Source organism: Corvus kubaryi, unplaced genomic scaffold (assembly GCF_017639235.1).
Source record: "Corvus kubaryi isolate FWS band 111438036 unplaced genomic scaffold, C.kubaryi_AGA036_p1.0 37391, whole genome shotgun sequence".
NCBI lineage: Eukaryota > Metazoa > Chordata > Aves > Passeriformes > Corvidae > Corvus > Corvus kubaryi.
Window position 1 is genome coordinate 10,970,973 of NW_024581130.1, and position 26,865 is coordinate 10,997,837.

General features: G+C 46.7%; 1 protein-coding gene across 2 annotated transcripts; it reads left to right on the forward strand.

Annotated features, from left to right (window-relative positions):
* Positions 1-206: 206 nt before the first annotated feature.
* Positions 207-26,865, forward strand: PGM2L1 (phosphoglucomutase 2 like 1). Of its 2 annotated transcripts, XM_042038136.1 has the most exons (14): positions 207-530; positions 7,503-7,670; positions 11,728-11,834; positions 13,899-13,983; positions 14,651-14,734; positions 16,541-16,734; positions 17,389-17,578; positions 17,781-17,878; positions 18,671-18,848; positions 20,370-20,463; positions 20,846-20,975; positions 21,387-21,576; positions 21,860-21,993; positions 22,870-26,865. In XM_042038136.1, the coding sequence occupies exons 1-14, from the start codon at positions 420-422 to the stop codon at positions 22,970-22,972; spliced, it is 1,866 nt and encodes a 621-aa protein (XP_041894070.1). In that variant the 5' UTR covers positions 207-419; the 3' UTR covers positions 22,973-26,865. The 2 variants fall into 2 exon arrangements, with proteins under 2 accessions (XP_041894070.1, XP_041894071.1); XM_042038137.1 differs by lacking the exons at positions 207-530; positions 7,503-7,670; positions 11,728-11,834 and adding an exon at positions 13,096-13,212.

Here is a 26,865-nt window from a genome sequence, read left to right on the forward strand (position 1 = left end):
GACGGGGCGGGACGCGAACCCGCGGGCCCTGAGCCCTGTCCCGCTCCCTAAGGCGACAGCGCGCCGCGCCGGCTGCTGGGAGTTGTAGTTTCTCCCCACCTGCCCCCCCTTCCTTCTGCGCCTCGGGGACTACATTTCCCGTCATGCCTCCGGGAGGGGCGCGGGCGGGGCGGTGGCTCGGGGCGGGCCCGAGGAGGAGGAGGAGGCGGCGGGGGCGGCCGCTCCCCGTTAATCGCTGTTGGGCGCGCCGGGCGGGGATAAAAGCCGGCCCTGGGGGGGTTCTTGGGCACCCTTCGCCCTCTTCCGCCTCCTCTCCCCCCACTATCCTCCCCCGAGCGATGCGCGGTGCCGCGGCGGGCGTGGCGAAGTGAAGAAGCGGCACCTTCTCCGTCTTCATCCCCTTCCTCCTCCCCGCGACCATGGGCGACTGCGGAGCCCCCGGGGACGTGAACTCCAACGTGCTGGTGGCCCGCAGCACCGGCGACGCGCAGCTGGACAAGGCGGTGTGGCAGTGGCTGAGCTGGGACAAGGTGGGCGAGCGTCGGCAGTTCCCCCGGCACAGCCCCTGCCCTCCCGGCGCGGTGCGGCAGCGCCTGCGACACCTCGGGGCCATCGCCCCATCGCCCTCGCCGCTGCTCGGAACGCAGCCCCTGGGCCGGCAGGTGCTCCCGAGGGTGCTCCCGAGGAGCCGCCAGCTGTGCGGGCAAGGTGCGGCCGCCCGGCGCTCACCTGCGCGGGGCTGGGCATGGATGATGCCATCCCGGCGCATGGAGCACCGCGCCTGCCCCGCCGGCTCCCTCCTCGGCTGGGGCAGGCAGGTGGCGGGAGGGATGGAGCAGTGGCTCATTAAAATGCAGCATGAGTCTGTTTTCCTGAGATGCCTGAATTTAACCCCTCCCCAGAAAAGAAAAGCCGGGTTCCAGCATTCCCCTTTTCTTTTCGGCTCCAACATGGTGTCAGGAGCACTGCGGGCTTGATTAATTCGGGTTAAGCCACCCAAAGCTGTGGTAACAGTGTGGTACTGGAGAGTGTTTTGCTTATCCTGTCGCTGAAAGGGTTCCTTTGGGGTTTTTGGGGGTTTTTTTGGCAGCTGGTTTGTCCAGCCATCATGGCCTGTGCTTTAAAAAAATATCTTGATGCTGGGGGAGGGTAAACTACCAGTACACCGGTGGTTTAGGCTTCTGAATGCTTTTTCCTTTATTTTTTTTAGGTTTTTATCTCCTGAACTTATTTGGCCATTATTTTTATTAATTAGGACTGCCAGTGTGTTGGTACTGTTTCCTCTTTGGTTTCATCCTGTCAGGATCAAAGCAGGAGGGCTGCAGGCAAATGCCACCTGATGGCTCTTAGAGGAGCTTTCTCCTACTTGGAAATATGGTCTCTCCTCGCAGCTTTGCAGAAATTAACAGGTGCCATCTGCACATTCTGCACTCAGAGCTGCTGCTGTGAAAATATCCGGGAATAGTGGCACGGGGGAGGGAAGGAGTGGAAAAAGGAAATAGCATTCCTGATAACACGTTTGAGAACCCAGGCTGAACTCCAGTAAATACTTTTTTTTTTATAACAAGAGCCTTTCAATACACTAACAAGACGTTGTTTTTTAACAGGTTGTTTTGTCTTTCTGAAAAATGTGTAAGGTCAGAGAACTTCCACCGGGGGAAGAATATTCAGATTAAAACTGGCAACAGTGCAATATCCCCATTTCTAGAGCTGCTTCTCAGGCTCTAATTAACCAATAAAATACCAAGTGCAGGGTCACTGTGAGTGTACCTGTTTGCCCTTGCTTCCCTAGGTGACAAACATGACCTTTCCTATAAAGCTGCCTGAACTTGGAGAATTCGGAACTACCTGGGGAGGTTTCCAAGAGAGCTCCTGGGACATTTGACAACTCAAAATCACCTGGAGGAGGAGGCGGAGTGGGGGCTGCTTGCTGGGGCCGGGGGTCGTTCAGGAGAGGTGTTAACAAACCAGGTGAAGGCAAGGGGAAACCAGGAAATACGGCATGCATGGGCAGGGATTGTTGGGCCAATGCCCTCGTATTTCACCACAAACCGAGGAAATGGGGCCTTTGCTGCTTATCAAACTGGACCCCCCTTCCCACCCCCAGCTTCCTGAGCTGCAGGGATTTTTGTTGCCTCTGATCAAGGAAAAATCTATGCACTCCATTCCCAGCTGTGGGAGGCTTTTGTCCTCTAGCTTAATTGAAATTTGCCTGCTGTAATTAATTACCAGAGTTGTGCTTTCTGTCCTTTGTGGTTTGGGTGTTCGTGCTCACCTCGCCTAAAACCCTGTGTGGGTGGAGGAAACCTGGCTGTGGGGTGAGCATCCTGCTTTCCTCCCCTTCTCACCAGCATCCTCATTAATGCTCCTGGCATTCCCTCCTTTCCCGTTCTGTCCCCTTAGCCGCTGCTTTGGTGTTTGAGTCAGGCTCGGAGGCACAAGGCAGCGCCCTTTGTTCGATCCTCGCTGGTGAAGTGTGTGACCAATTAGTCATTGTTCTCCACTGTCGCCCTTTAATTCCCTTTCATCCCCTTCCCAATTTTCCTATTGTACTTCCACATCTGCCTCGGGTCTCCTGAAGGAGTCTGGCTGGTGTGGCAAGTGGCTCAGAGCAGCCTTTGTACACGCACTGCTCCTGGCTGGGGGTACCTGGGGGAAGCTTTGGCTCTTAAAGGCACTGGTTCCACTTCACGTGGCGGCGGGGGGGGAGAGCTGGAATTAATTATCCAGGAGCTGTTTGTGCAGGCCCCATTCACTGCGTTCTCACTTGATTTTACTAATTCATGGACTCGGTATCCTTGTCTCGGCTGTAGCGTGGAGAGTTCTTCCATGCTGATAAGGTGGTTTTGTGGTGCTTTTGGAGTGTCCCTCGGTGTTCTTCTAAATTTTGGGGCTTTTGAGATGCTTTTCAAGAGGAAGTGGACTTGATAGTTTGAGACCAGTAGTTTGCTCCAGTCATTTGACTTGCAATGTTTTTGCTTATTGATACTTTTAAGTGAATTTTTAAGAATAATGTTGTGTAAATCAAGGCCACAGAAAAATTCATTGAAACTCAAGGCACTTGAGACTTTTCCTCCTTCTTCCAGCTACGCATGCAAAGAGTATGGGGAAAACAAAAAAAGATGGCTGTGAGAGTAGTAAATTGCCAGTGATTTTGACAGGGTATTAACTTTGAAACTTAACTCTGGTGGTAAGTACACGCGATTAACATGGTTGGGTGTGAAAGAACCATGAGAAATACTCAGTTAATGCCCTTGTCTTTAATTCTCCACTTGATCCAGAGGCTGAATCCTGATGAGCCACAAACAAGTGTGGTTGTGCCTCAGCAGGCAACTGTGCAGTACATGGAACACTGAAAATTTGGCGGAGAATATATATATTTTTTGTTTAATAAAACTTCAAGCCTTTCTGAAAGGTGTTGCAGAGTCTCCTGCAGGTTGTGACCCCAGAGTTCTGATTCTGGCAGTGGCTTCTTATAAATGGTTGTTATATAGAAATATATACGTAGAGTAATAATTTGAGGAAAAAATATTACAGAACTTTTTTTCCTGGTGTTTATGTGAGCACAGAACAATGTTCAGTCTGTCACCCACGCAGCAGCCTGTCTGTCTGTGTCCCAAATCCTTCTGATTTCCATTTCTTTGACAGGGAATGCGAAGTACTGATGGGGGGAAGGTTCTGACCGGATCCTCTCTCCTCCCAGCTTGCCAGTAGTGCCAAGCCCCACTCTCCAAGAGTGAGAGCCCTGTCTGGGTGTACAGGGGACAATAGTCTGCTTGAGATGGGGTGGGAAGGCACTGCCTGGGCTCTGGTTGCTCTCCACTTCCCATGTTTCCATGGCAAGCCTCAAAGCTACTGAGAAATTAGGGGTGCCTCACAAATTTACATCTTGAAGTGGCAGGTTAAGGTGCCTGGGGGCACTCACATGCTGTTGGTTGGTGCTCCAGGATTGGCCATTAGGTGAGGGCAGAGCTGCTACTCGGGGACAATCCGGGCCAGGGGACTGGACCAGCAGGGACATGCAGGGAGGATGGGCTGTGCTGGAGGAGCTGGAATTCCCTGTGGCAATGCCAGCTCACCCATCCCTAGCCCAAACACCAGCCAGAGTCCTGTCCTTCCATCCCTTTTCTGCCCCAGCAGGGTGTCTTCAGGTAGCAGGAGCCTCGCCCAGGGCCACTGTCACCTTATCTGCCACCTCCTCGTGCAGCTGGCCGTGGGCAGGACCCTTTTGCAGCGGGAGCCGGGGACACGGCGGCTGTTGCCTCTTGATTGTGGCCTTGGCCTTCCCCTGGCCTTTACAGACTGTGCTGTGTGTGCTAAGCACTTGGGGATGTGTGGTGTGGCACCACAGGGAACACAGAGATACATCAGGGAGGTGTCACCTGTGTTGGGTCAGTATCATAGATTTTTTATATACACATATATACTGGGTATCATAGACTCTTTGTATACATGTGTCTATTAGAGAGGTGTCATGTGTTTATTTATACATGTATTATCAAGTTGAAGTATTCCTAGTGTTTTAGGAGGGTGATCAAATAAATGTATGGAGTTTTCTATAGAAATTCTGGTGCTGATGGCAAGGTTGGAAGGTGTGAATTTTTTTTTTCCCTGAAAAGTGAAAATATGAAAAGTGATGGAATTTTTTGGTTGAAAGTTTCTGGTGTTGTTAAGCAAGTTAGAGGAAAGGTAGCAATGAATATTTGCATCCAGCAGACATTTATCAAATAACACTAGAGTTAGGAGTCAGTGGATATTTGGTAACCAAATGCGGGGCCTTTTCCACCAGTAAATAACCCTTGGAAAACCAATAGCAGTGTGGGGCTTTGAGGGGTCTCTCTTCCCTGTTTGGGAAGAGTTGGTGCTGCTTCTGCTGGATGTCGTGCAAGCTGCTGGGATATTCCCTACTCAGCTTTAAGCTCCTGCCAACCCAAAGCATTCCGTGATCCCAGGGAGGTTGGTTGGCCAGCAGTGCAGAGATTTGGCATGTTTGGGCATCAAAATAAATGCTGTTTTCACATCATCATCATCCACGTGCTGCTTGACTTCAGATGAAACACTACAGCCTCTGAGCTCTTCACTCATGAGAATTTGAACTGCTTTGTTAGATCCGTCGAGATGCAGGGATGTCTTAAAGCATTGCCTTTTTAAGGACTGACTCTTTTTGTATCAAACAGCCTGGTTTATATCTGCTGAAGATAGGAAGCTTTAGGCAGTTTTGTATCTTTTTTTTTTTTTTAAGGATGTTAAAAATCTTTCAAATACTGTAGTCTTAAAATCTCTAAGGAACTTTTGTATTTTGTACTTGGAAAGATGAACCATCACAAAAGCCCCTGTGAGACCTTCAGATGTATGACTTGATTTCATAACTGCAAAGCAAGCCAGCAAAACCCCCTGTTTTTCTCAGGATTTGCAATGGGGTTAAGTGTCAGCAGTGGAAGCTGCTCTGGAATTCCGAGGTCAGGGTGGCAGGTGGTGCTCAGACCCAAGCTGTGTTGCAAGAAGCTACGCTGGGCCATAGGGTGGGAAGCTCCAGCTGGGGGGGAAAGGACAAGCTGGAAGGATGGTGCCAGACTGGGATAAGGGCTGTCTGGGGGTCAGGCTTATACATTCAGTAGCATTAGAACGCAGACTGAGATAGAGATCATCAGCACTTCTGAATTTATGCCCCTCTTTCTGTTGGCCTGGGGGTTTCAGGTTGTTTGTAGAAAGCTTGGAGATTTTCACTTGTAACTTCTTTCTTCTCCTTTATTTCTGCAACTTCAGCTTAACTGAGTGTGACCTGAGCAAATTAAAATGTTATTTGGGTGCTATTTTGGCCAACTCATTTTTATTCCTTAGGAAACAAATTAAGTAGCTTCAGTCAAAAGTGCTTTTTAATGTATTTGTAAAATAAATGTTTGTGCTATTGCTTGGGTCTTGCCTCAGTTTTGCAAAGCCCCATAAACTATGGAATGTGCAATTTCTATTCTATTTTTGCAGGGAAGCAATGCAGTGTGTCCTGAAAAGCTATCGAGGATGCTGTGTAATTTAATAACCTTATTTTAAAGCAAACCCGTGCACTATGGTAGTGTGAAATGAGGTTTTCAATACTCTTGCCTTAGACTCTTTTCATGTCAGTCATTTGTTTCCTGGTTGGCTGCCTATGAACAGCTGAGAAAGAACTTCCAGTTTTGCAGTTTAATATTTGTTGTGCCTCGTTGTTTTGGTTTCTTTTTAGGCCTGTGTTTAGCTGTGTAGTGAGCAATGTCTTGCTGTGGTTGCCAGGCCATCCAGAAGGCTGGACAATAATGGCTTGCCTTTTAGTTTAGAGCATACAGAAATAAAAAGTTATTTTAAATTCACATGTCTAGTGTTCAGGGTGTGTTATCAAGCTGCAGGAGTAATTTCAGATTTTTCAATGAGTTTTACTGATTACTTTTTCTCCCAGTGAAGGTGCACAGCTCATATCTTTGTGCTTTTCCCAGCATTTTTCTAATCCTCATGAAGAACCTCCCCCTCTCTGTGTGGAGCATGTTTCCCAGTGCTGCTGGAGCTGGCTGACCTCTATTTTAAATGTCAGGGGTGCTTCACCCCTGCCCTGCAGATTCCATTTGCCTTTTTTAACCCTTCCTTGCGACCCTGCTTGGAGCAGCACCACTTCAGAGAAGCACTTGTGCCACCAGACCTGTGTTTTACACATCTGGAGTCAGTTTTTTTCCAGCTGTGTAACCACTGCCTCTTCCTCCTTCTCTGCTGTGTTTGTAGGATCTGGGAGGTGCCTTGTCCAAACTGGGTGTCAGCAGACAGGCTGAGTTTCTTGGTGCCCAAGTTAATTCAGTATTTGTTGGATAACTATGAGCAACAAATAGTGGAGGCGTGCAGTGTGCAGCTTGTGCGCTTACAGGTTCTCAGCTGTGATGGTGGTGCAGATCTAGGGAAACTCTGACTGAAGAGAGGGATCACTCTGGGTAAGAGTCCAGCCGGCTGCAAAGCACCCTGGCCACTGCTGGGGGGGCCTGGGGCAACCTGCTCCTCTTGTGCAGGGTGTCCCTGTCCATGGCAGGGCTGGGATGATCTCCAAGGTCCCTTCCAACCCAAACCATCCTGCAAGTCCCACGATTTTGCTGTGCCTGTTTCCTGTGGGTGGGGAGGAAAGAAGCGCTGCTTTGAAGTTCAGATTTTGTCTGTCTTCCAGCGGCACAGATTGGGAATTCAGTTGTGTTACTTGCCTTGGAAAAACCTGTTCCAAAGTCTGTGCTCCTCACACAGAGGAGCTGGAAGGTGTCTTAATGACCAGACAAACACATCAGTGTATCAGTAGCAGCAAGAGCTCTTGAATCTTTTGTTAGTAAGGATGATGTGGGAAGAATGTGATAGAAATGAGTTACAGTGAAGGCTGGTGCACAGGCATTTTAAAGGATAGCAGGAATTTGCTCTAGGAGTAACTTAAAACTGATGAGCATGTACAGTTCAGCTCCACATTTCAAGCACTGAATGAAGAGCTTCATGGTCTTTTGCAGAACCAGAAAACCAAGGAGCAGATTGAGAGCTTGCTGCAGAACGGGCAGCACGAGGAGCTGCGGGACCGCCTGTGCTGCCGGCTGACCTTCGGCACGGCCGGGCTGCGCTCGGCCATGGGAGCAGGCTTCTGCTACATCAACGACCTCACGGTCATCCAGTCCACTCAGGTGAGCTGGGCACGGCTGTGGGAGAGGCTCTGCCCCGCAGGGAGCGTGTGGGATCAGCGTCCTGCTGAAATCCCGGGGCTGGGACGCAGCAGCTGCTCAGCAGCGGCGGGGAAGCAGGAAAGGTTCGGTGCTCAGAGGAAATGAAGTGGCTTGGAGAGGTGGGAGTGGGCTGGAATTTGGCCAGTGGTTTGTCTGTATCACAGCCCTGTAGCTGGAGATCATGAGCTTCTGTGAGAACTTGTAGTATTTGTCAAAAACAAAACAACAAAAACCCCAAACCAAAATAGGAAAGCCCCAACCAAGGCTTTTCTTTCTTTTTTAGCACAAGTTGTGGATGTATATGGACTGAGTATTTTAAATATACTGAAGCAGTTTATCTGTTCCCACCTTTAGCCTTGACTATTGAAAATAGATTGAGCTGATATATTTGGAACCCTTGAACTTGGAAAATCAAGAAAATGTTTGTTATGACAAAACTACTGAATCTTACCTGCTTTGACAGGTACTTTTTGTAGAAATGGAGCTTCAGCCATATGATCAAAGGTGTTTTATTGCATGGTTTACAAAGGGTTGGTAAAATCTCTCATTTAATACTGTGCACTTTTTAGGTGGTTTCTCTTGGCAGGCTGGTGCTCTGACCTCCTTCAGGAGATGTGATTGAAGTAATGCTTTCTGTTGGCCTAGGATGGAGTGATGTGCTTACAACTTGGAACAGCTGGGACTCTCCTAAGCTGTTTGACATTGTTGTCTGAATTGTACAACTGGAGCCCACACTCTTGTGGGAAGCCAGATTCCAGTACTGTTTATAGAGGTTTTGTGTCCAAGTGTTGGTTTGAAACCCAGCCTTCTCTCTGACAGTTTTTCTTTTCAGGATCTTCTTGGATCTAACAAAAAGCTTTCCTTAGGTGTCTGATCTGTAAACTGGACACATCTCAGAATGATGTTTCCTGCGATTCTGCCCTTCCTGAATTGGGTGTGCCAACCTCCTCTGCCAGGAATGCTGTAATGGCATGAACAGGTCTAGGTGGACTCCATGGATGCAGTGGGAGCGGAGTGAGGAGACTGAGAAAAGAGGGGTTTAAAAGTCAGTGTTTAGTTGCCAGTGGTGGCATGGTGAAAAGCAGCTGAGCTGCTTTGAACAAGCCCCCTTTTCCTGGAAGCAGAGGAGGTTTCTGGGTGTCATTTCCCTGCTGTTGGGTTTGGAGGTGCCGGTGCTCTGAGCGTTGCCTGCTCCCTTTGTGCCTCAGGCTGGCGGAGCGGGAGTGAGCGTGGGTCTGCTGGCTCAGCCACATTCCTGGCAGAAAGGGAAAGCTTCCCTTCTGCTTGGCAGGGAATGTGTTGGCAAGCTCAGTTTCATGGGCATTGCTGGTTTTTGAGAGTAACAAACTGGGGGTGTGTGCGTCTGCTCCCTCTGTGCAGCTGCTATTTTTAGTTGTTTATTAAAGCTGTGTATCGAGCTGAGAAAAGCAGCCGCTGGGAAGTGGATTAGAACTTGTTTCTGAAGTAAACTGCAGGAGATTTCATTGTTGTTTGAGCACTGTTGTTTCAGAAGCTGAGGGCAGGAACAGTTCTGCTGAACCTGGTCTGAGCATGGGCAGCCCTGGCTCTCTGGATTTGTCCTTACCTGGAACGGGAATAAACAGCCAGTCAGATAGCAGACTTGAGTGTAATTAACACTTCCTTCAATTAAAATAAGCCATAGTGAAGTTGCATGTGTGTTCTGTCCTTCACTTGATCAGATCTTTTTCATTTGATTTGATTATACTGGTATGCGAAGTCAGATCCAGGAAGGTGCAGAATATTCAGCAGTTGCTTTGGACTCTGCTGAAAATTGCAGGTACATAAACTCCTTGTAAAGCTCTGATTCCTTGGCTTTTGTCCTATTTGTGTATGTCCAGGTGCTTTTATCAGTGGGACAGAAACCTGTCACTCATCTTCACAGTGACAAAACCAGTCACTTTTGCATCAAGGCGTTTCCTGCTGCTTAAAAAGCAAAGCTAAAGGTAATAGTTGAAAAATTTAAATGCTGGACTTCATAAAGCTGTTCCTACCTCTCTGGATTTCATCAACCAAAAATCTTTCCGTCTTAGCTTTGATGCCATCACTTTTCCCTCCCTTCCCTTTTGAACTTGAGCATAAGGGACTGGACATGCTGCAGATGTACACTTGTTCTCTTCCATGGATTCTGCATCAGGAAATCACCTGAACCACGCAGTGGGAGAGGTAATCGTGATACCTCAGTCACCTGAAGAGCATTTTGGCTTAGATCTGATGGGGTTATGCAGTTATGCTGACACCTGCTGATGAGCCATTAATTATCACCACAAGGTGCACCTGGGCCTTATTTAGAAGTGGTGGGAATGTAATAGCTGTAGCAATTAGGGACACTATCAAAACCTGAGTCTTGTTAAAGGGAAGTAGGAATTCTTTAAACTGAGGAACTTCTTCAAGGGAGGACTTAACCCCAGAGGTGCTGGAGTTCCTAACTACCCTTGGAGGGTTCAGACAGTGGAAAGGCTCTGCATTCACTTCCTCACTGACATTTATAGATGTACTTTTATTTCCTGCAGCTTTCACAAAGATGTTTGGATAGCAAGCAAGTCTGGTAGGAGTGAGTTAACTTCAGCTGTGGGGTCTGTGGCTGAGCTTAAGGATTAATTTTAAGCAACTTGCTCCACAGCAGGCAGTAAAGACATTGCTGTTTTTCTTCATACAAAATCTTAGCCTGAATAAGGGATCTGTTATAAGGAATCTGCAGTTCATGTCTTCAGATGTTATTCAGGTTATTCAAGTCAACTTGGATGCGTTTTTCCCATTCCTCTCTCCTCTTTGCAGCTGTGAGTGAAAGCTCTTGGCAGGTTGTCAGGGCAGGGTAAACATTTTGTGTGTTTTGGGCTCAGTGTGAAGGTGACTTCAGCAGGTGATTCTGCTGTGGCACAGCCTCCAGACCTGCCACTATTCAAAGAGTTATCTTTATTTTAAGGGTTTCTTTCCTCCTTCTCTGTAAATCCCTCCACATTTGCAGCTGAGAGGGCTCTCCAAAGAGATGCCAGTATCCACTAGGTCACGCTTTGGAATACATCCTTGGAGTGCCTGCTTGAACTTGATTTCAAAGGCCTTTCCCAACCTTGACAATGCTGTGATTCTAAAGGGCCAAAGCCATTTAAAATAATTGATCTTGGCTGAATTCCAGGGTAGGAGTCAGACTGGCTTTCCAGATACCCAGTCAGATCCAGATGAAAACATCCTGAAGAACTGCACTAAATACTGGTGGGGGAAAAAATCTGTTTAATGCTGGTACAAAACACCCCCACTGCCATCAAGAGGCAACTTGTACCCCTGTGAGAGGCAGCGTTGATGGGATCAGCGTGGCTCTGTTAAGTTCACTGTGCTGCGTTGTCTGCCTGTGGGGAACTGCAGCCTCTGGAAACTTCCATTGACAATAGTGCTTCCATCTTTTTATCTAAAACTGCTGATCCACCGTGGGCTGTTTCCGTGATGGATCTCCAGAGAGATTCTGGCTGGGAAATGAATGGATGTGAAGGCTGCAGGGCAGGTGAAACTGGAGTAAAAGCCGATCTTCCCACCCAAGCCTTTCCCTGATTTTTAAGGCAAATTTATGACTAACCGTTTGGGAACAATGGTGAAAATGTCTGACTTGCACTGTGGGCAGAGAGATAAAGACTAGGCTGGCACATCTTGTGTTGCTTGAGTGGATGGAGTTGAAAACATGGATTTTTCTCAATTCAGTCTTTAAGAAGATGATTTGAATAAATGAAAGCACAGTGTGGATTGAAAATGAGTGTTTGCTGCTGAGGGTTTATTGTTGTTCCACTCACTTTTATTTCCCGCAGCTGTTTCTCTGGTTACTTGCTTTCTTTTGGTGAACACTGGGGGAAGACCACTGCAGCTTTTGTGAATATCACTATTGATGTGTTTGAGCTGTATTTTGCCTACTGATATTATCCATCCTTTGTGGGAGACCACCTTTAACGTTTGTGTGTGCTGCACTGCAGCTAATTATTTTTCCCTTTTTTTTTTTTTTTTTTTTTTCCAGGGGATCTACAAGTATCTTGAGAGGAACTTCTCAGACTTTAAGCAGAGAGGCTTTGTTGTTGGATATGACACACGAGGTCAGGTCACCAGCAACTGCAGCAGTAAGAAGTATGAGTATTGATTACATCTGCAAGACTAGAAATGAAATTGTGCCTGTAAATGCATTCTGTTCTATCAGCACTTTTCTGTTTGTGATGAACTGGGCCTCCTCTTTCCTCTCCCTTAGTCCATTTAAATAGTAATGAAGAGAGGCTGGGACTAAATCCTTTGTGGTACCAGTTGGTCAGCAAATGAGGAGTGTAAGGCTGTTTATTCCACCAGAGAATTTACAGATTAAATGCTCAAGAACACTAAGCTTGATATGCCTGGGGACAAATTTAAATATGAAGGTAAATTCAGAGTATTAACATCCAGCTGGAAACCCCTAAATATTAATGCACTTTTAACTCTGTCACTCTCTGGTATTTCACACCTGATTTAAGCTTGCCTAGGGGAGAAGAATTCCACCTGCAGCCTGCTGTAACCCAGTGTGTTTTCACTGGGAATTTTACTTGGATTTTACCTGGAGTGCTTAAAATGCAGACTTCCAGCAATGGCAAATAGTGCTCTTTGCAAGGAAAAGGGAGAAAACTGCTTCCTGAATTCTCTAAGAAATCTTAATCCCTTGTCATTTGGGGAGCAAAACGCATGTGGTAATGGCATGCCTTGCAAAAAAGCCAACCCAGCAGCTAATTGGCATTTAGGTAATGAGAAGTTAATTACTGTAGTTATTGTTGTAACTAACACAGTTCCTTTAAAAAGAATTTTTGTAGTACTTGATGTTTTAGGGATGAAGATGTCCTTGGTATACCAGAGCACAGAATGCAGTGACTTTCAGCCACTTTCCCCTGCGTGCCTCTCCCCTGGGCCTCGGGGTACATGTGGCCCATCATCCCCCAGGCTTTGGCCTGAGGGGTTTAAACTCACCTGTGACACTGGATTTGCCAGTTGTGTGCAAACCCAGATTGTGTGGGCTAGGCACAGGCTAAAAATGGGCAAGTGTAAGAGCAATGTTCCTTTTGAGCCACCCAAGGCTTGGAATTTAGGCCTGGTGTTGTTTCACATGTCCCAGAAGCACCTCAGTTCTCAACCATGTGCTCCTCCTGTCTCCTGGGATAATGCACCCTTCCAGCAGTGCTAAAATCGAACTGAACTCCCCCAAGAGAGTGTTTGCAGTGGGAGCAGTGTGCTTTTCCAGCACTGTGTGGGCAGCAGGGCCCAGGGGGATGGCAGACCATCCAGCTGTGTCCTGTGATTAAGCTGGTGTAAACCAAGCAGAATTTTAGTAGCTTCAACTCCAAGCTGAGCTCTCAAACTCTTCCAGGTGGTTTCAGGTGGCATTTGACAGGTGCTGTAGTGAAATTCTGAGTCAGTGGAACTTGGACTGCTGGTGATGGGAGAGAAGGAAGTCAGTATTAATGCTTGTCTGTGAGAACAAGGGAGCAAGGTGAGCTTATGCCATTTAATCTCTCATCTGTTTTGACTCTAAGACTTCCCACTGCCTCCTGAGCTGTGGGTACCTGAGTGCTAATGAAGTTTCATACCAGTTACCTGGAAGAGAATGAGCTCCCCTGTTGCTTGAAAGGGCAAGTTTATCATAAAAGCAAGATTTAGAACTATGGGCACTGTTCCTGTTTCTAAACATTCTGGAATAAGGGGTGCTGCTTTGCAGAAATACATTTTAGGAATAGATCTGCTTCCTGGACATTGTCTGAAGCTGTTGGGCAGGGCTGGCAAATGAGCTTTGTGTGGGGTAGCAAATCCCTTTCCAAACCTGCTGTTACAGACATCTGGTGCTTTGAACTTTCTTTGAAGTTGGTTCTGTCCTTGAGCAAAGGGTGGGTGTTCTGCCAGTGGGTTCTGTATCTTTGCGTGGGATATCTGCTTTGTTTGGGTGAGGGACTGCAGTGCCTTGCACTGTCCAGGCAGCAGCTGAAAGTGCTGTCTCAGATTCTACAGCCTGAAAACTGTTACCCTGACTGTGCAGTTTGTAGGATAGCCCTCTTAGCATAAGCCCAAAAGCAGCACAGTGCTTTAAGAAACAAGTGCCTGAAGGTGACAGGAATTCCATCTGGCTGCTGGGCTGTCCTGGGGAGCTGGAGTGACTGAATATTTTCTTTTTCCTCTTGGTAGGCTTGCAAAGCTCACTGCAGCAGTCCTGCTGGCAAAAGATGTACTTGTGTACTTCTTCTCCACTTATGTCCCTACCCCCTTTGTGGTGAGTCACCTTCTTGTCCGTATTGTTGCACCACACAGTTAAGGGAGTATTTGAATTTGCTGAAAAAGAACCAGCAATTGTCTTAAAGTGTTACTTCACAGAAAAATAGAGGCTGCTTGGTGCACTTGGCTCTTCAAGGAGGCTGTAACAAGGATGTCGCTGAATTCCTCAGTGCCTCTGCTTTTAATATCTCAAAAATACTCTTCTAGGCACAGCAGCTTTTCCTTGCACGGTTTTAAATCCTTGCTTGTGTTCCATAAGCTCTTCCAGCATGCTGTGTATTCTGTGGATCTTGGTTTGAGGGGAGGACTGAAATGCCTGGAGCACCTGTAATTTGTTTTTCGACAAGCCTTTTTGTGAATTCCTTTGTTCTGTCTCAGCCTGTTCCTAAGTGCTCCTGTAATCTGAGTGTAGGCTTTCTTTAGTTGGCAAGTTAATGATTGCTTTTTTGTATTTGATAAGAGGAATGTTTTTATGGAGATGAATTAGAACCAGCTTTCTACTACTGGCTGCAGGAGGCAGTGCAGAGTGTTCATGTGTGGGGTTTTCAGACAGACTGGTGCCGGGATAAAAGCCACCTCTGTAGGGTCCCATGGCATACCTGTGCCCCTAACACGAGTTTAGTGGCAGAACCCTTGGGTAATGCTGTCTCGGGGTTCCCTTGCAGCCCTACGCCGTGCAGCAGCTCGGAGCTGTGGCTGGGGTGATGATCACGGCCTCCCACAACCGCAAGGAGGACAATGGCTACAAGGTAAGGCCTTGGTCACAGCGTGTCACAGCCTTTCCGGCTGCTTTCCAGCATTCCCTGCGTGTGCTTGGCCCGTTGTGGGAGCCACGGAGTGGTTTGGCTTGGAGAAGACTGTAAAACTCATCTAGCCCACCTGCTGCCATGGGCAGGGACACCTTCCACTAGCCCAGGTGGCTCCAAGCTCTGTCCAACCTGGCCTTGGCACCTCCCAGGGATCCAGGGGCAGCCACAGCTTCTCTGGGCACCCTGTGCCAGGGCCTCCCCACCCTCCTGATGAAAAAGCTTTTTCTGTGTGTGTCCATTAGAAGGATGAGTTATTTAAAGTAATTCGCTTCTATGACTTGACACACTCCTCTGTGATGAGAACATAAGACCACACAGTTTGTCTATCTCGAGCATAAATCTGTAGTGACATTCCACAGAGTCTAATCAGCAGCTGAAGAAATGCTCCAGCAATTTGTGTGTTTTTAGGCTTAAAAATCAGTTTAAAACAAAGCCAGAACTGAGGTGAATTAGTGCACACAGTCGGGACTGTGCTGAAGATGGGAATGATTTCAGAATGGATTAATAAAACTCAGTAGCAGTGTGGTGTTCCCTGGTTTTCTGGGCATTGAAGAGGGGTGGGTGGCTTCACTTCGAAAGCCTGGGACAATAAAACCATCCACAATAGCAAATGCGATGTTTTAACTGAGTATTTCCTTCCTCAACTTTGTAAGAACCTGAGCTAAACTCAACTTGAACTGAGCAGAGCATTCTAGAAGCCCTGTGTCAGGGCAGTGAGTGATGGCAATGTGAGGAAAGGCAGTCCTGCTGTGCCTAGAGAGAGAACTCTTGGGGGTGATTGAACTGCTCTTGTCTTCCCTGGAACAAGCTGTGAAGTTCTTCACCAGCCTTTGCTTCTGCTTAGCTGCAGCAATGAGAAAGGAAAGAAGCCATGTGAATTTCCCAGGTGCTTCATTTGTCAAGAAGCAATTTTGTTTGTGTCTTCTGATGCACACCAGTGTGCTTCTGTCAGGGTACTGGTTTGTTTCCTGGTTTACTTTTCTCAGGATACACGTTTGTTTCCTAGTCTTTCCCAAGAGCTGTTTCATCTTTCACCATTTCCCGTGTGAATTTCAGCAGCCTCTGAAGGTTTTGGACAATTTTAACTGAAGGTGACAAACCCAGAGGACACTGACAGGAAAACAGAGGCAGATTATCTGGGCAGAGTCTGCACTGTGAGCTCAGCCATGCTATTGGCAACAGACTGTGGGAAAATTGGCCTCTAAATAATTCTTTAACAAAGACCTTTTTTTGTAGCTGAGGGTTAGATATGGTGTTTCCACTCTGGATAGTGTTAGCAGCTGAGAGATTACAGTTGTTCAGCTGTGGAAAAACATGGACCTTGGCACACTGCTTATCTGTTTTGCTTTGGGTTCAAAAACAAGTTGTGCTCCTTTTTCAAAAGGAATGCCAGCCTTGGAGAAGGTGATGTTTTTCTGCTGTTACAGTTTGCACAGCACTCCCAGATAAAAGTGCCCGGTTTTGGTTTCTCACATCCTGACATTTCAGCTGGAGTAGTTAAATACCAGCTTTTATGGAAACAGGTTGTGTTGCTGTGTAAGCTCCACTTAGCACAACTGCAATCATGAACTCAGAGGCTCACGTTGAATGACTCCAGATGTCTTGAGAATCAAGCCAGTCAGGTGCTGACTTCTCTGTATGACCTAAGCAGAAAGTAGGTGGAATCCTATAGCTAAAAGAATTTCTCAGGTTAATAATCGTTCTAAATAAACTGTGTCTTGTTTTCCTTCAACTTACTTCCTTCAGGTTTATTGGGAAAATGGAGCACAGATAACCTCTCCTCATGATAAGGAAATTATAAAATGTATAGAAGAGTGTGTTGAACCATGGAATGGCTCTTGGAATGAAAATCTGGTAGACACCAGTCCCCTCAGACAGGATCCTCTGAAAAAAATCTGTGACAGCTACATGGAGGATCTGACAAAGATCTGCTATCACAGGTATTGTATAAAGTTTTTAAGTAAGCTGTGGGTTGCAGGTGGAAAAACTGACAGCAGGCAGACTTCACTGTGTTCTCTGATGTGTCGTTATATTCGAGGGTCCACCACCCTTAGGGTTAAACCATTTGGGTGAGAATAAACAGCTGCCTTGGGGAATTAAGCTACAGTGAAGCGCCCCAGTAGAAACCATTTGATGCAGGTGAATATTCCCCAAGAGTTCTGAATAAAATGCAGGAATTCAGAGTAAAAGTGAGGTGCATGTGCATAGAATAGAGGTGAGAAGATTGGGTCTGAAGGTTAGGTGTGGCAGAAGATGAGAATAAAAGGAGGAGGATGAATGATGTGAAGCAGAGCCAGAATAACATTTCGACAGTGGTGGGAGAGCTCGAGTTTGATGTAGAAATCAATAGTTTATTCTTGGGAGACTTTGATCTATTTCAGCAGAAGGTAAATATTTCATTTTCCAGGAGCAGAAGCTTTAACCCAGCAATTTCTAGTGAAAGTCCAAACAAGCACTTTCACTGGTTCCTTTGACATTAATGCAGAAATCAGCAGAAAAGTACATGGAAGAATTACAGCTTATTTTGCTTTCCCTCAGGAAAATAGTCTTGTTAAATAGCTGAAATCTTACTGAAGTTCTGCTTTCCTCCTCAGGGAGCTAAATGTGCAGAGCAGTTTGAAGTTTGTTCACACCTCTTTCCATGGAGTTGGACATGACTATGTGCAGTTGGCTTTCAAAGCCTTCGGATTTCAGCCCCCCATTCCGGTACCGGAGCAAAAAGATCCAGACCCAGACTTCTCTACTGTCAAATGCCCAAATCCTGAAGAAGGAGAATCTGTGCTGGTATTTTTGTTTCTTCATCAGATTTCTATGGGGAAAAACCAGCTGAGGAAGAGAACAGGGAGAGCCTGCTTTCAGCTGTATTAATGCAGTGGGCAGTCCGTGGGGGATTTTCTTTTGCTGTGTGTTAGATGTAAGTAGGAAGGCTGTGGGTTTATTTTCTCTCATGTTTTGGTTTTTTGCCCCCCCCTTCTTCTCCCACCAGGAGTTGTCACTGAGACTTGCAGAGAAAGAAAATGCAAAAGTAGTAGTGGCCACTGATCCAGATGCAGACAGACTGGCAGTGGCAGAACAGCAGGACAAGTAAGTGATGGGACCCTTTTTTGTGTCTTTCTGCAGAAAAGAGGGAGTCACAGAGTGTCCCTAAATGGTTGCCGGGCACAGGTCTTCAATCCACTCTTCTCCTTAGCTATTGGGATATTTTTCCCTCCTAGTTTTATCCTTTAGTATAGCTCCAAATGCATTTTAAATCAGTTCACTCAGCAAAGAGTAGATTAAATACTTACTGGTGTGATAGTAAATAAAGCTCAGCTGAAAACTGAGTGGTTACTAAAGACAGTAAAATCTTGTTGTTCACTGTGTTTTCATTTACATTTTCATCACAAGGGCAAACCTTCCTTGGTAGTTATCATGGGCTTCTTTTGGTGGGGTGGCTTTTTTTGTTTGGTTTTAAAAATATTTTTAATTTTAATCCCTTGTTTTCCCCTGCTTGTTCATATTGAACAGAAATTATTTTTCTCCCACTAACAGGCCCCAGTTCTGATGGTTGTGTAAGTACAAGTTGTGCAGGCCCTGCCTGACTGCAATGTACAGATTGCGTAGACTGCTCTCCTGCTGCTGGGTAATCAAAGGCCTGAGCTGTGTTAGAGCTGCCAGAGAGGAGACCCTGGGGGTGTCTTTTCTGGCTGGCACAGTGCTCTGGGCTTGTCAATCCTTGAGGTGTGAGAGTTGTGGAGTCCTGTGGGTACGGTGGCTTTGTCTAGAGCAGCTTGTTGGTGCTGTGCTCACATCCCGGTGTTCAGTGATGCTGAAGGCCTCTCCCTGGGCGCTGCTCCTGGGGGAGCCGGAGAGCCTCAGCTTGCCTCTCCCCTGCAGTGGCTGCTGGAAGGTGTTCACGGGCAATGAGCTGGCGGCCTTGTTCGGCTGGTGGATGTTTTCCCGCTGGAAGAACTGCTCCCAGGATGCTGATGTGAGCAATGTTTACATGTTGGCAACCACGGTCTCCTCCAAGATTCTGAGGGCAATTGCACTTCAAGAGGGGTTTCACTTTGAGGTGAGCGTGGGTTATGTGTTGTCGTCTCCATCCGAAGCCCCGCTGGTGGCCTCACGGAATGAAAAGCAGACAGGGGACTTCCAGGCTTTTGGCTGGGAGTTTTGAGGGATTCCAATTCACAGAGCATGTTCTGTCACCCAGACAAGCCCGATTTCAATCTCCTCAGTGTTCTCAGACTGGGAGATCAGCTTGGGCAAAGCTCAGTAACAGGCACATGAATTAATACCTGACTTCCAGGTAACAGGAATACCTTAGGTGTGGTTATCTCCCTAGAGAGAAATTCTTCTGTGTGAGAGCAGGGAGGTTTGTGCAGCATGCTGTATTCACTGCAAGTGTTGATGGGTTTGTGATGAGCATTTGGAGGTTACACAATGGCCCTTCAGGTGCCCGGTGCCAGCAGGTTTTAAATTTGGATTTACTTGAGGCTGGGACAGGCAGAGGAACTCCTGTGTTCAGATCTTTAATGCAGCTTCGTTAAAAACTTGCTAAAAAAGAAACAGGGCTTGCCCTCTGCAGACTGACAGTTATTATCATTCCTGCCTCCAGATTAAATCAGATTTCTGTCGGATGTTAGCCAGAAGAGAGGCAAGTGCCCAAAATCATAGCACAGACATCCAAAGGGCCAGGCCTTGTTTATCCATGTCCTAATTAAATCCATGTGTGACAAGAATAAGTGTTTTGCCAAACAATGAGGAATTTAAAATTGAAAGCAACTCTGAAAACTGTTTTGAGTGACTGGCCAGATAAGCCTAATCAGGGTGAATGTCAGTTCCTTGCAGTGGATTTGGTTCTCTCTCTAAATACTGGTTTGTTTTATTTTTAATAGGAAAGGGACATATTTGACTGAAAGAAAGAGAAGCTGGGAATTTACAGAACCTCTTGGCCTCCCCTAAAAGCTCCCCTTCTTTTTTATTTGTAACTTTCTTCTCTCTAAGAAACTGTTTCATCTTTTGACTGCTTTTGCGTGATTTATGTAAAAAACCCCTCAGAGCAGTGCTCTCCCCTCCCAGCACCTAAAAGTGTTGCTTTTATATTTCTGTAGTTTTTTCTCCTGAATAACTTAGTCTCATCTGATGAGCACCACAGATGATCTGATGTGATCTCGGAGCACCACAGTCCCTGACACACTTTTTTCCTTGGTTTGGATACTCATGTCCTAGTTGAGTATCCCCTAGGAAAATGCTATCCAGTGGCTGTTTCCCTTGGATTCATCATCCAAACTGAAGATGTGACTTGGCTGGTGGTGCTTTACTATCCCTATTCTGCTTGTCAATTAATTAGATTTAAATTTAAGGAAATCACTTCAAAAAAATCAGAAAACTATCCTTAAGCTTTAGCGTTTTGACTCTGCAGGAGTCTTCCCATTGACCCTAAAATTCAGAATACATAATTATATTTTCTCTTTGGTTGAGTGTTTTTGTTTTTCTTAGTTTGAAGTGAACAGTGGCTATACTTTTTTCTTTGAATTGAAACTCAATTGAAGATGTGTATTTTAAGTTTTCTTTTTCTCCCCTGTTATAGGAAACACTCCCTGGTTTTAAATGGATTGGAAGCAGAGTAAAAAATCTCCTAGATAATGGAAAAGAAGTTCTCTTTGCATTTGAGGAGTCTATTGGTATGAGTGCTAATATCCCTTTAAATTGCTGAGAACTGAGGCGGGGGAATGTGAATAGGAAGGACTGATCTTAGTTTTGGAATAAAACACACAAAAAGTACTTTTCGTCCTAGTAGTTGGGAGCATCATTGGTATTTTGCTCTCATCAAGTTGACTTGCCAACTCCCAGAACAATAAATTGTATCTGACTTGCTGATTCTGGTATTGTCTTTCCAGCCCTGTAACCCCCAAGTTAATGAGATTTCTCCTGCATATGCAGCAATAAAGCAGCTTCCATGTACTGGCCAATTTCCCTTTACAGGATCAGAGGTTAAAACTTCAGTTGAGTAAATCAGAGTGATAATGTCAGGTTATTTTTCCACCATCACTTTTTTCTGCTTAGGCTTCATGTGTGGCACGTCAGTGCTGGATAAGGATGGAGTGAGTGCAGCTGTGGTCATTGCTGAAATGGCAACTTACCTGCAGGGCCAGAGCCTGAGCCTGGCACAGAAACTCGTTGACATTTATGAAACGTGAGTGGTGTTGTTCATTAGAATGTTCTACTCCACTATTTTAGATCTGGGAATAATCTAAGCAATATTTATTTAAATATAAATTTATATAAATAAGTGTGTGTGTCCCTCAGATGTTTTCTCATTGTAAGTTGTTGTGGGGTTTTTTGATGCATGATGAGTTACAGCCCATCACTAGTGCAGATACCACTGTGCCTAAAGGGGCTCCAGGAGGGCTGGAGAGGGATTTGGGACAGGACACAGGGAATGGCTTCCCACTGCCAGAAGGGATCTGTAACAGAGCAGAGGTGGAAGGAATGGCTATGGACATGATCCCAGCAATAAAACAAGGATTGTGGTTGTCAGAATAAAGACACCAAATGTGCCAAAACGTCCCGAATCTTACAACTGAAAGCATTAATCTGCTTGTAGGTATGGGTACCACATATCCAAGACCTCCTATTTCCTGTGCTATGACCCTCCCACAATCAAAAGGATATTTGAGCGACTCCGGAACTTTGATGGCCCTCAGTCTTACCCCAGCTGCTGTGGGATTTACAACATCTTACACGTCCGAGACATCACCACTGGCTATGACAGCAGCCAGCTGAACAAGAAGTCGGTGAGTTACACGGTGTTTTTGCAGAGGAGAGACTGCAGAAACTGCAAGGGAAATACACTGGCCAAGAGGCAGATGTACCTGTGAGCTGAGGGGCAGAAAGCTCTGGCCAGAGCGCTCAGCATCCTTTCCTGGGGAGAACACTGCCTGCGTGGGGAATGCGGTGGTTCCTCTGATACAACACCCGATGGACTTTACTGACTCACTGAGCCTGGTGCTCCTGCAGCCCCTCAGCTTCCAGGGGCTGGGCCTGCAGTGGCAGTAAGGGGCTGCTGTTGTTTTGCAGGTGCTGCCAGTGAGCAAGAGCAGCCAGATGATCACGTTCACCTTCCAGAACGGCTGCGTGGCCACGCTGCGCACGAGCGGCACCGAGCCCAAGATCAAGTACTACGCCGAGATGTGCGCGCTGCCCGGGCGCAGGTCAGTGCCCCGAGCCCCCCTGGCTGCCCACAGCAGGGAGAGACACAGAATGGGCTTCTCAGCACCTGCTACACGAGGCTTCTTTAACTAACCCCATTCTCCACTTACTTAGAATTAAGAAGTGATCAGGTGACAAAATCACAGAATTACTTAGTCTAGAAAAGCTCTCTGAGATCAGAGTCCAGCTTGTGGCCAAACAGCCGGGGCACTGAGTGCCACATCCAGGCTTTCCTTTTGCTGCTGCTGGTGAGTGTGTTTGCAGCCAGGTGGGTTCCCACTGCCTTGGGAATCTGCTGTGGTACTCCGAGCTGCTGGGTAGGAACTAGAGGTTGTTCACCTGCGTTGAGCTTCTTCCAGTTTAAATGGGTTGGGGGGAAATCCCGGGTGTGTTTGCACCACAGAAACCTCTTCTATTATGGAATCATGGAATGGTTTGGGTTGGAGGGGACCTTAAAGACTGTCTTGTTCCACCCCCATGCCATGGGCAGGGACACCTTCTGCTATCCCAGGTTGCTTCAACCTGGCCTTGGATACTCCCGGGGATGGGGCAGCCACAGCTTCTTTGGGCAACCTGTGCCAGGGCCTCCCCACCTGATTATTGTGGTGTTAATTGAAATTAATTCAGTTGAAGAAGAAAAGGGCCACTAGAGGGCTCTGGGTACCATCTTTAAAAGTCCCTTCCAACCCAAACCATTCTGTGATTCCATGATAATCCCTGCTGAAAAGGAGCTTGTTGAAGCAGGCAGCTTGGAGTCTCTACACCTGACTGGGTAGGAAACACAACAGAGCAAGTCCATCCCCATCAGGTCTTGCTGTTTCTTTATTGATGTTTGGGTGTGTCCCAAACCTCTGACCTGGCCCTGTTCTTTCCTGCAGTGACAGAAGTGTGCTGGAAGAAGAGCTCCAGAAGCTGATTGAGGCTTTGATTGAGAATTTCCTGGAGCCTGACAAGAACGCGCTGACCTGGCGCTCTGCGTAGAGCCCGGTGCTCAGGGAGGCACCGCGTGGAACAAAGGACCCAGGAGCAGAACCAGTCTCATGTTTGTGTGTGTGTGTGTGTGTGTTTTTGAAACAGCTGCATTCTTGTTCTGTCAAGAAGAAGCATTCTTTTGTCAGGATTTTCACCAAATTGGGATAAGGAGAGGCAGTCAGAGGAAAGGGTGGAATTTGTTGTGGTTGTCAGTCCTTTTGACCAAAAGTTTAATTAACCCATGCCAATGCAAGTGAACTGCCCTAGTACCTTTGAGGCAGATGAGCTTAGCTGCCACATCGTGTCTTACACTCAGTTCAGGTACCTAAAACACCTCTTTTTTTTGTGTGTGAAAAGGTTTTAAAGGAGTGATCACTCCAAACTGACAACAAAGGCTGCTTCTTCCCTGCAGCTCTGAGACCTTCCCTACAGGTCTGCACTTCCAGAAGCATCGAAGCAGAGCTCAGCATTTCTTGTTTAGGCAAATTGTTGACATTTTTCAGCTACTTAAGAATTTTTCTGTTGGTAAAGGTGTTCTTGGTGCATTGTAGCTTTTCTGTGTGTGTCTTAAGATAATTGGCAGTGAAATAATAGTGATAACAGCTGCAGCTTGGGGTTGGAATTGCCTGGTGCCTTTCCAAGGCTTCCAAAGGAGCAGGAACTTGGTCATTCCTTGGTAAAATTGGCCCTTCTGACTACCATAGGCTCTGTAGCTACTTCTTGTCCTACAGCTCTAAAGGCTCTTAAGCTTTCTTGGTTTTCTGTATGCAGTTACTTTGAGTGACATTGCCAGTCAGTGACTTCTTGGGTTTTGCTGGCCTGAATTTATATTGTCTGTGTATTAAAAAAAAACTAAGGAAGAAAGTGGAGATGAGAGGCTGACACAGTTATTAAATTGTGATTTTTTTTTTCTTTTTTTTTTTTTTTTTTGGTCCTGTCAGGTAATTTCTGTTAGAATAGCACTTTGCAAACACTATTCTTATTTATCTTTAAGGACAAATTTTTAACAGCTTCTCTCATTTGTTTTCTCCCTTTGCTCAAGTAGCAACTGCTAATCACATTTTCCAAAAAAAACCACCCAAACAAAGCAATACCCAAGTTCTCCTTGTGGTTATCCAATGGTTTTGGGAAATAAAGGCTGTGTTTTGGCACAGGAGAGCTTGTTCTGGCCAGCTCCCTCCTGTCACTGACAGCAAGTAAAAAGAAGTAGCAGCAATTCAGTGCTGGGTTTGATCTGTGTTGGAGATGACGGGAGAAGACCCCAAGGTGCCCTGGAGTTCAAGCTGTTGTTTTACCACTGCTGTTGCCTCTCCAAATTCCCTCTGGTTATGCCCTCGCAGCTGGATGCTGTAGGATGGCACAGGGTAGGCTTGTGTGTGTTGCCTCTCCATGGCTTTGGAGAGCCCTGAGGTCTGGGTGTTTCCTGCTGCCAGCAGCTTTGCACTATATCCATGGAGAAGTATTTCAGTGTCTGAATGTACATGTAGAGAAGGTCTGTGTTGCACAAATTCTGACCTGTCACTGCTATTTATTTATTTTTTTATTTTAAGAGAAGCTATCTCCAAGTTGTTCTGCCATTGAGTGAAATGTATCTAATGCCAAAAGCTGTTCCTTTTTTTTTTTTTCTTTTTTACTTTGACTGTACATTTGACTGACATGGTGGGGAAAACAGGTAAAATCAGTTACACTCAAAGGATGCTTTTGTTGCTGTCCATGCTGGGCAGGGCTGGGAAGGCATTTCTGACTGCTGCTTTGCCTTGCTTTCCCAGAAAGAGTGCAAATCTGGATCCCCACTGCACTGAACTTGAAGGAGCTCTTGCCATTCCTTCCACTGGCAGCGACTGAACCCGGAGGCATTGAGGATTTTGTTCTCCATGTAGTGGAGAGGAGAACAAGTGACTTGGCCATAGTTGTGAACAAACGCTGTAAAAAGCATAGTGTGTGTGATGAGACCAGGTGTGTTACTGTAGCAGTCATGTCTTGTGAGTGATGGTTGTGCTCCTGCAGAGAGCAGGAATCTGCAGCTTCCCAGAGATCTGCTTTGTGTCAGTAGGCACGTGCTAGAAATGGAGAAGATGTTTTCAAATAAGCATTGTTAGGAGCTGGTAACTGTTCATAGTCCAAGTATCTTTAATTGAAGAAGAAAACCCAGCTGTGGGGTGTTGTGTATCTGGGATTTCCCCCATGGGTAGGTTTGACAGCGAGCTGTAGCTGTAGTGATGCTTTTGAGATGACAGCAGCAGGCACAATGTGTTGAATGTAACTTTCAGGGTATGATAACTATTTGCTTTTTTGAAACTGCTGCTACTGTTGTTTTCCTACTGTATTGGAGCTGGTTGATATACTTATACTGTTCCATTTGTGGAACTCCTTTATCTCCTCCCTCTGATCTCGCATCCCTTACTTCTGTTACTGTGAAGGACTGGAATTGTCGTTTCCTTGCCCTGTAACTTTGTTATGCATCGTGTTACAGTTTACTTGGTTTGTGCACAACCTTCCTTGAGTTGTCAGCTGTCCTTTCACACTTCTCAGATAAGAACAAAAGCTTTTCTGACTTGAGTAGAAAGCAGGTCACAGATCAAAGGATGCTGTGAGTGTTGTTTCTGAGGTGCTTCCAGGTGGAACACACCTTTTCAAAGGTTGGACAGTGGCTAAAACTGCAGTCATACAGCTAGTGAGTTGGGTTTAGTGTTTGATAAAATCCAGAGGGCTTGGGTGTGTCCCTCTGCTATGACCCATTTAATCTCTGATGAAGTCGTGTTTCCGTGGGCCTGGGACAGGAGCTTTCCAAGTTCAGGGCTTAGCCAGGCAAGGCTGAGTGTCTGTGAGGCAGAGCTGGTAGCTGGATTTCTTATTCTGGTTGTGATAGAGCAGCCAGGGTGTGAATTAAATAGTTCCAAGTGCTGTCCACGTCTCTCCTCCTGCCCCTGTGAGGGTGTGTGAGGGAACAGTGAACTCTGGTGTGGCAGAGAGGGAGGGATGTGTGCAACAGGGAGAGCTGGGCTGCAGCTGTGGCCGTGAGCTTTGTGTTGGGCTGCTGAGCCAGCTCCGCTTCCCTTGTGACTGCAAGGAGCTGGGGTTCCCTTGGGCTGCGGCAGCCCTGGGGCCGGACCTGAGGAGCTCTGCTCATTTCCCTCATTTCAAACACAGCCCTTCCTTCTGAGGGGAGCACACACTCGTGCTGCCCAGGGGTAGATGAAGAGGGCAGACCCTGTGTGGTGGCTCAGCTGTCCAGGTGAGTTGCCCGGTGCTGCCTGGGGCTCCCTTCCCTGCCTTGCCTGCTCCCAGGCTCTGGGGGTTGGTTACCTGCGTGTTGGCATCCCTGGAGTTACTCCCTGCTTCAGCCCTGCTCGGGTAGTGCTTCGTGTGCCCTCTCTGCCAGGCTCCTGATCTTACCAGGGGTTCCAGCTCCCATTTCCTCACAGGAGTGTTTGTGTGACACTACGGTAGAAGCCAGGAGAGGAGCGATGAGTTCTGGCCCCTGGGCAGGGTGGGATGTGTGTCCTGCCCTAGGAAGCACCTGGATGGTCTCTAATTTTAAAACTGATACTCTTTATCACTTTGTTTTGTCTTCCCTCCCCCTTTTTGTCCTCTTCTCTCCCCAGCTAAGAGAGAGGGGGCTCCTTGCATGGTGACATCTGGGTGGTTGCAGTCCAGCTTGATTCCCTTTGCTTTGTACAAGGTGATTGAAGTATCTCAAGTTGCATTGTTCTCCTTGCCTGGAATCTTGGGGAGTTCTGGATCTGTACTCCTGTTTACCCGATGTCTGTTCTGTAAAACTAGGGCATATTACAAGTACAGAGTGAGAATTTGCACTTTTCTGAAGAGTTTCTGTGTACTGCTATGTGGATTTAGCTGAATGAAGTGTTATAAGTAATAAAATATTCCCTTCATAGTCTCAA

What these genes read in the sequence shown, in the direction of transcription:
- PGM2L1 (XM_042038136.1), top strand. Translation starts at nt 420, where the DNA reads ATGGGCGACTGCGGAGCCCCCGGGGACGTGAACTCCAACGTGCTGGTG. An exon ending in ATGTCCCTACCCCCTTTGTG is followed by an intron (nt 13,984 to 14,650) that starts GTGAGTCACCTT and finishes GTTCCCTTGCAG; the next exon opens with CCCTACGCCGTGCAGCAGCT. An exon ending in TGCATTTGAGGAGTCTATTG is followed by an intron (nt 20,464 to 20,845) that starts GTATGAGTGCTA and finishes TTTTCTGCTTAG; the next exon opens with GCTTCATGTGTGGCACGTCA.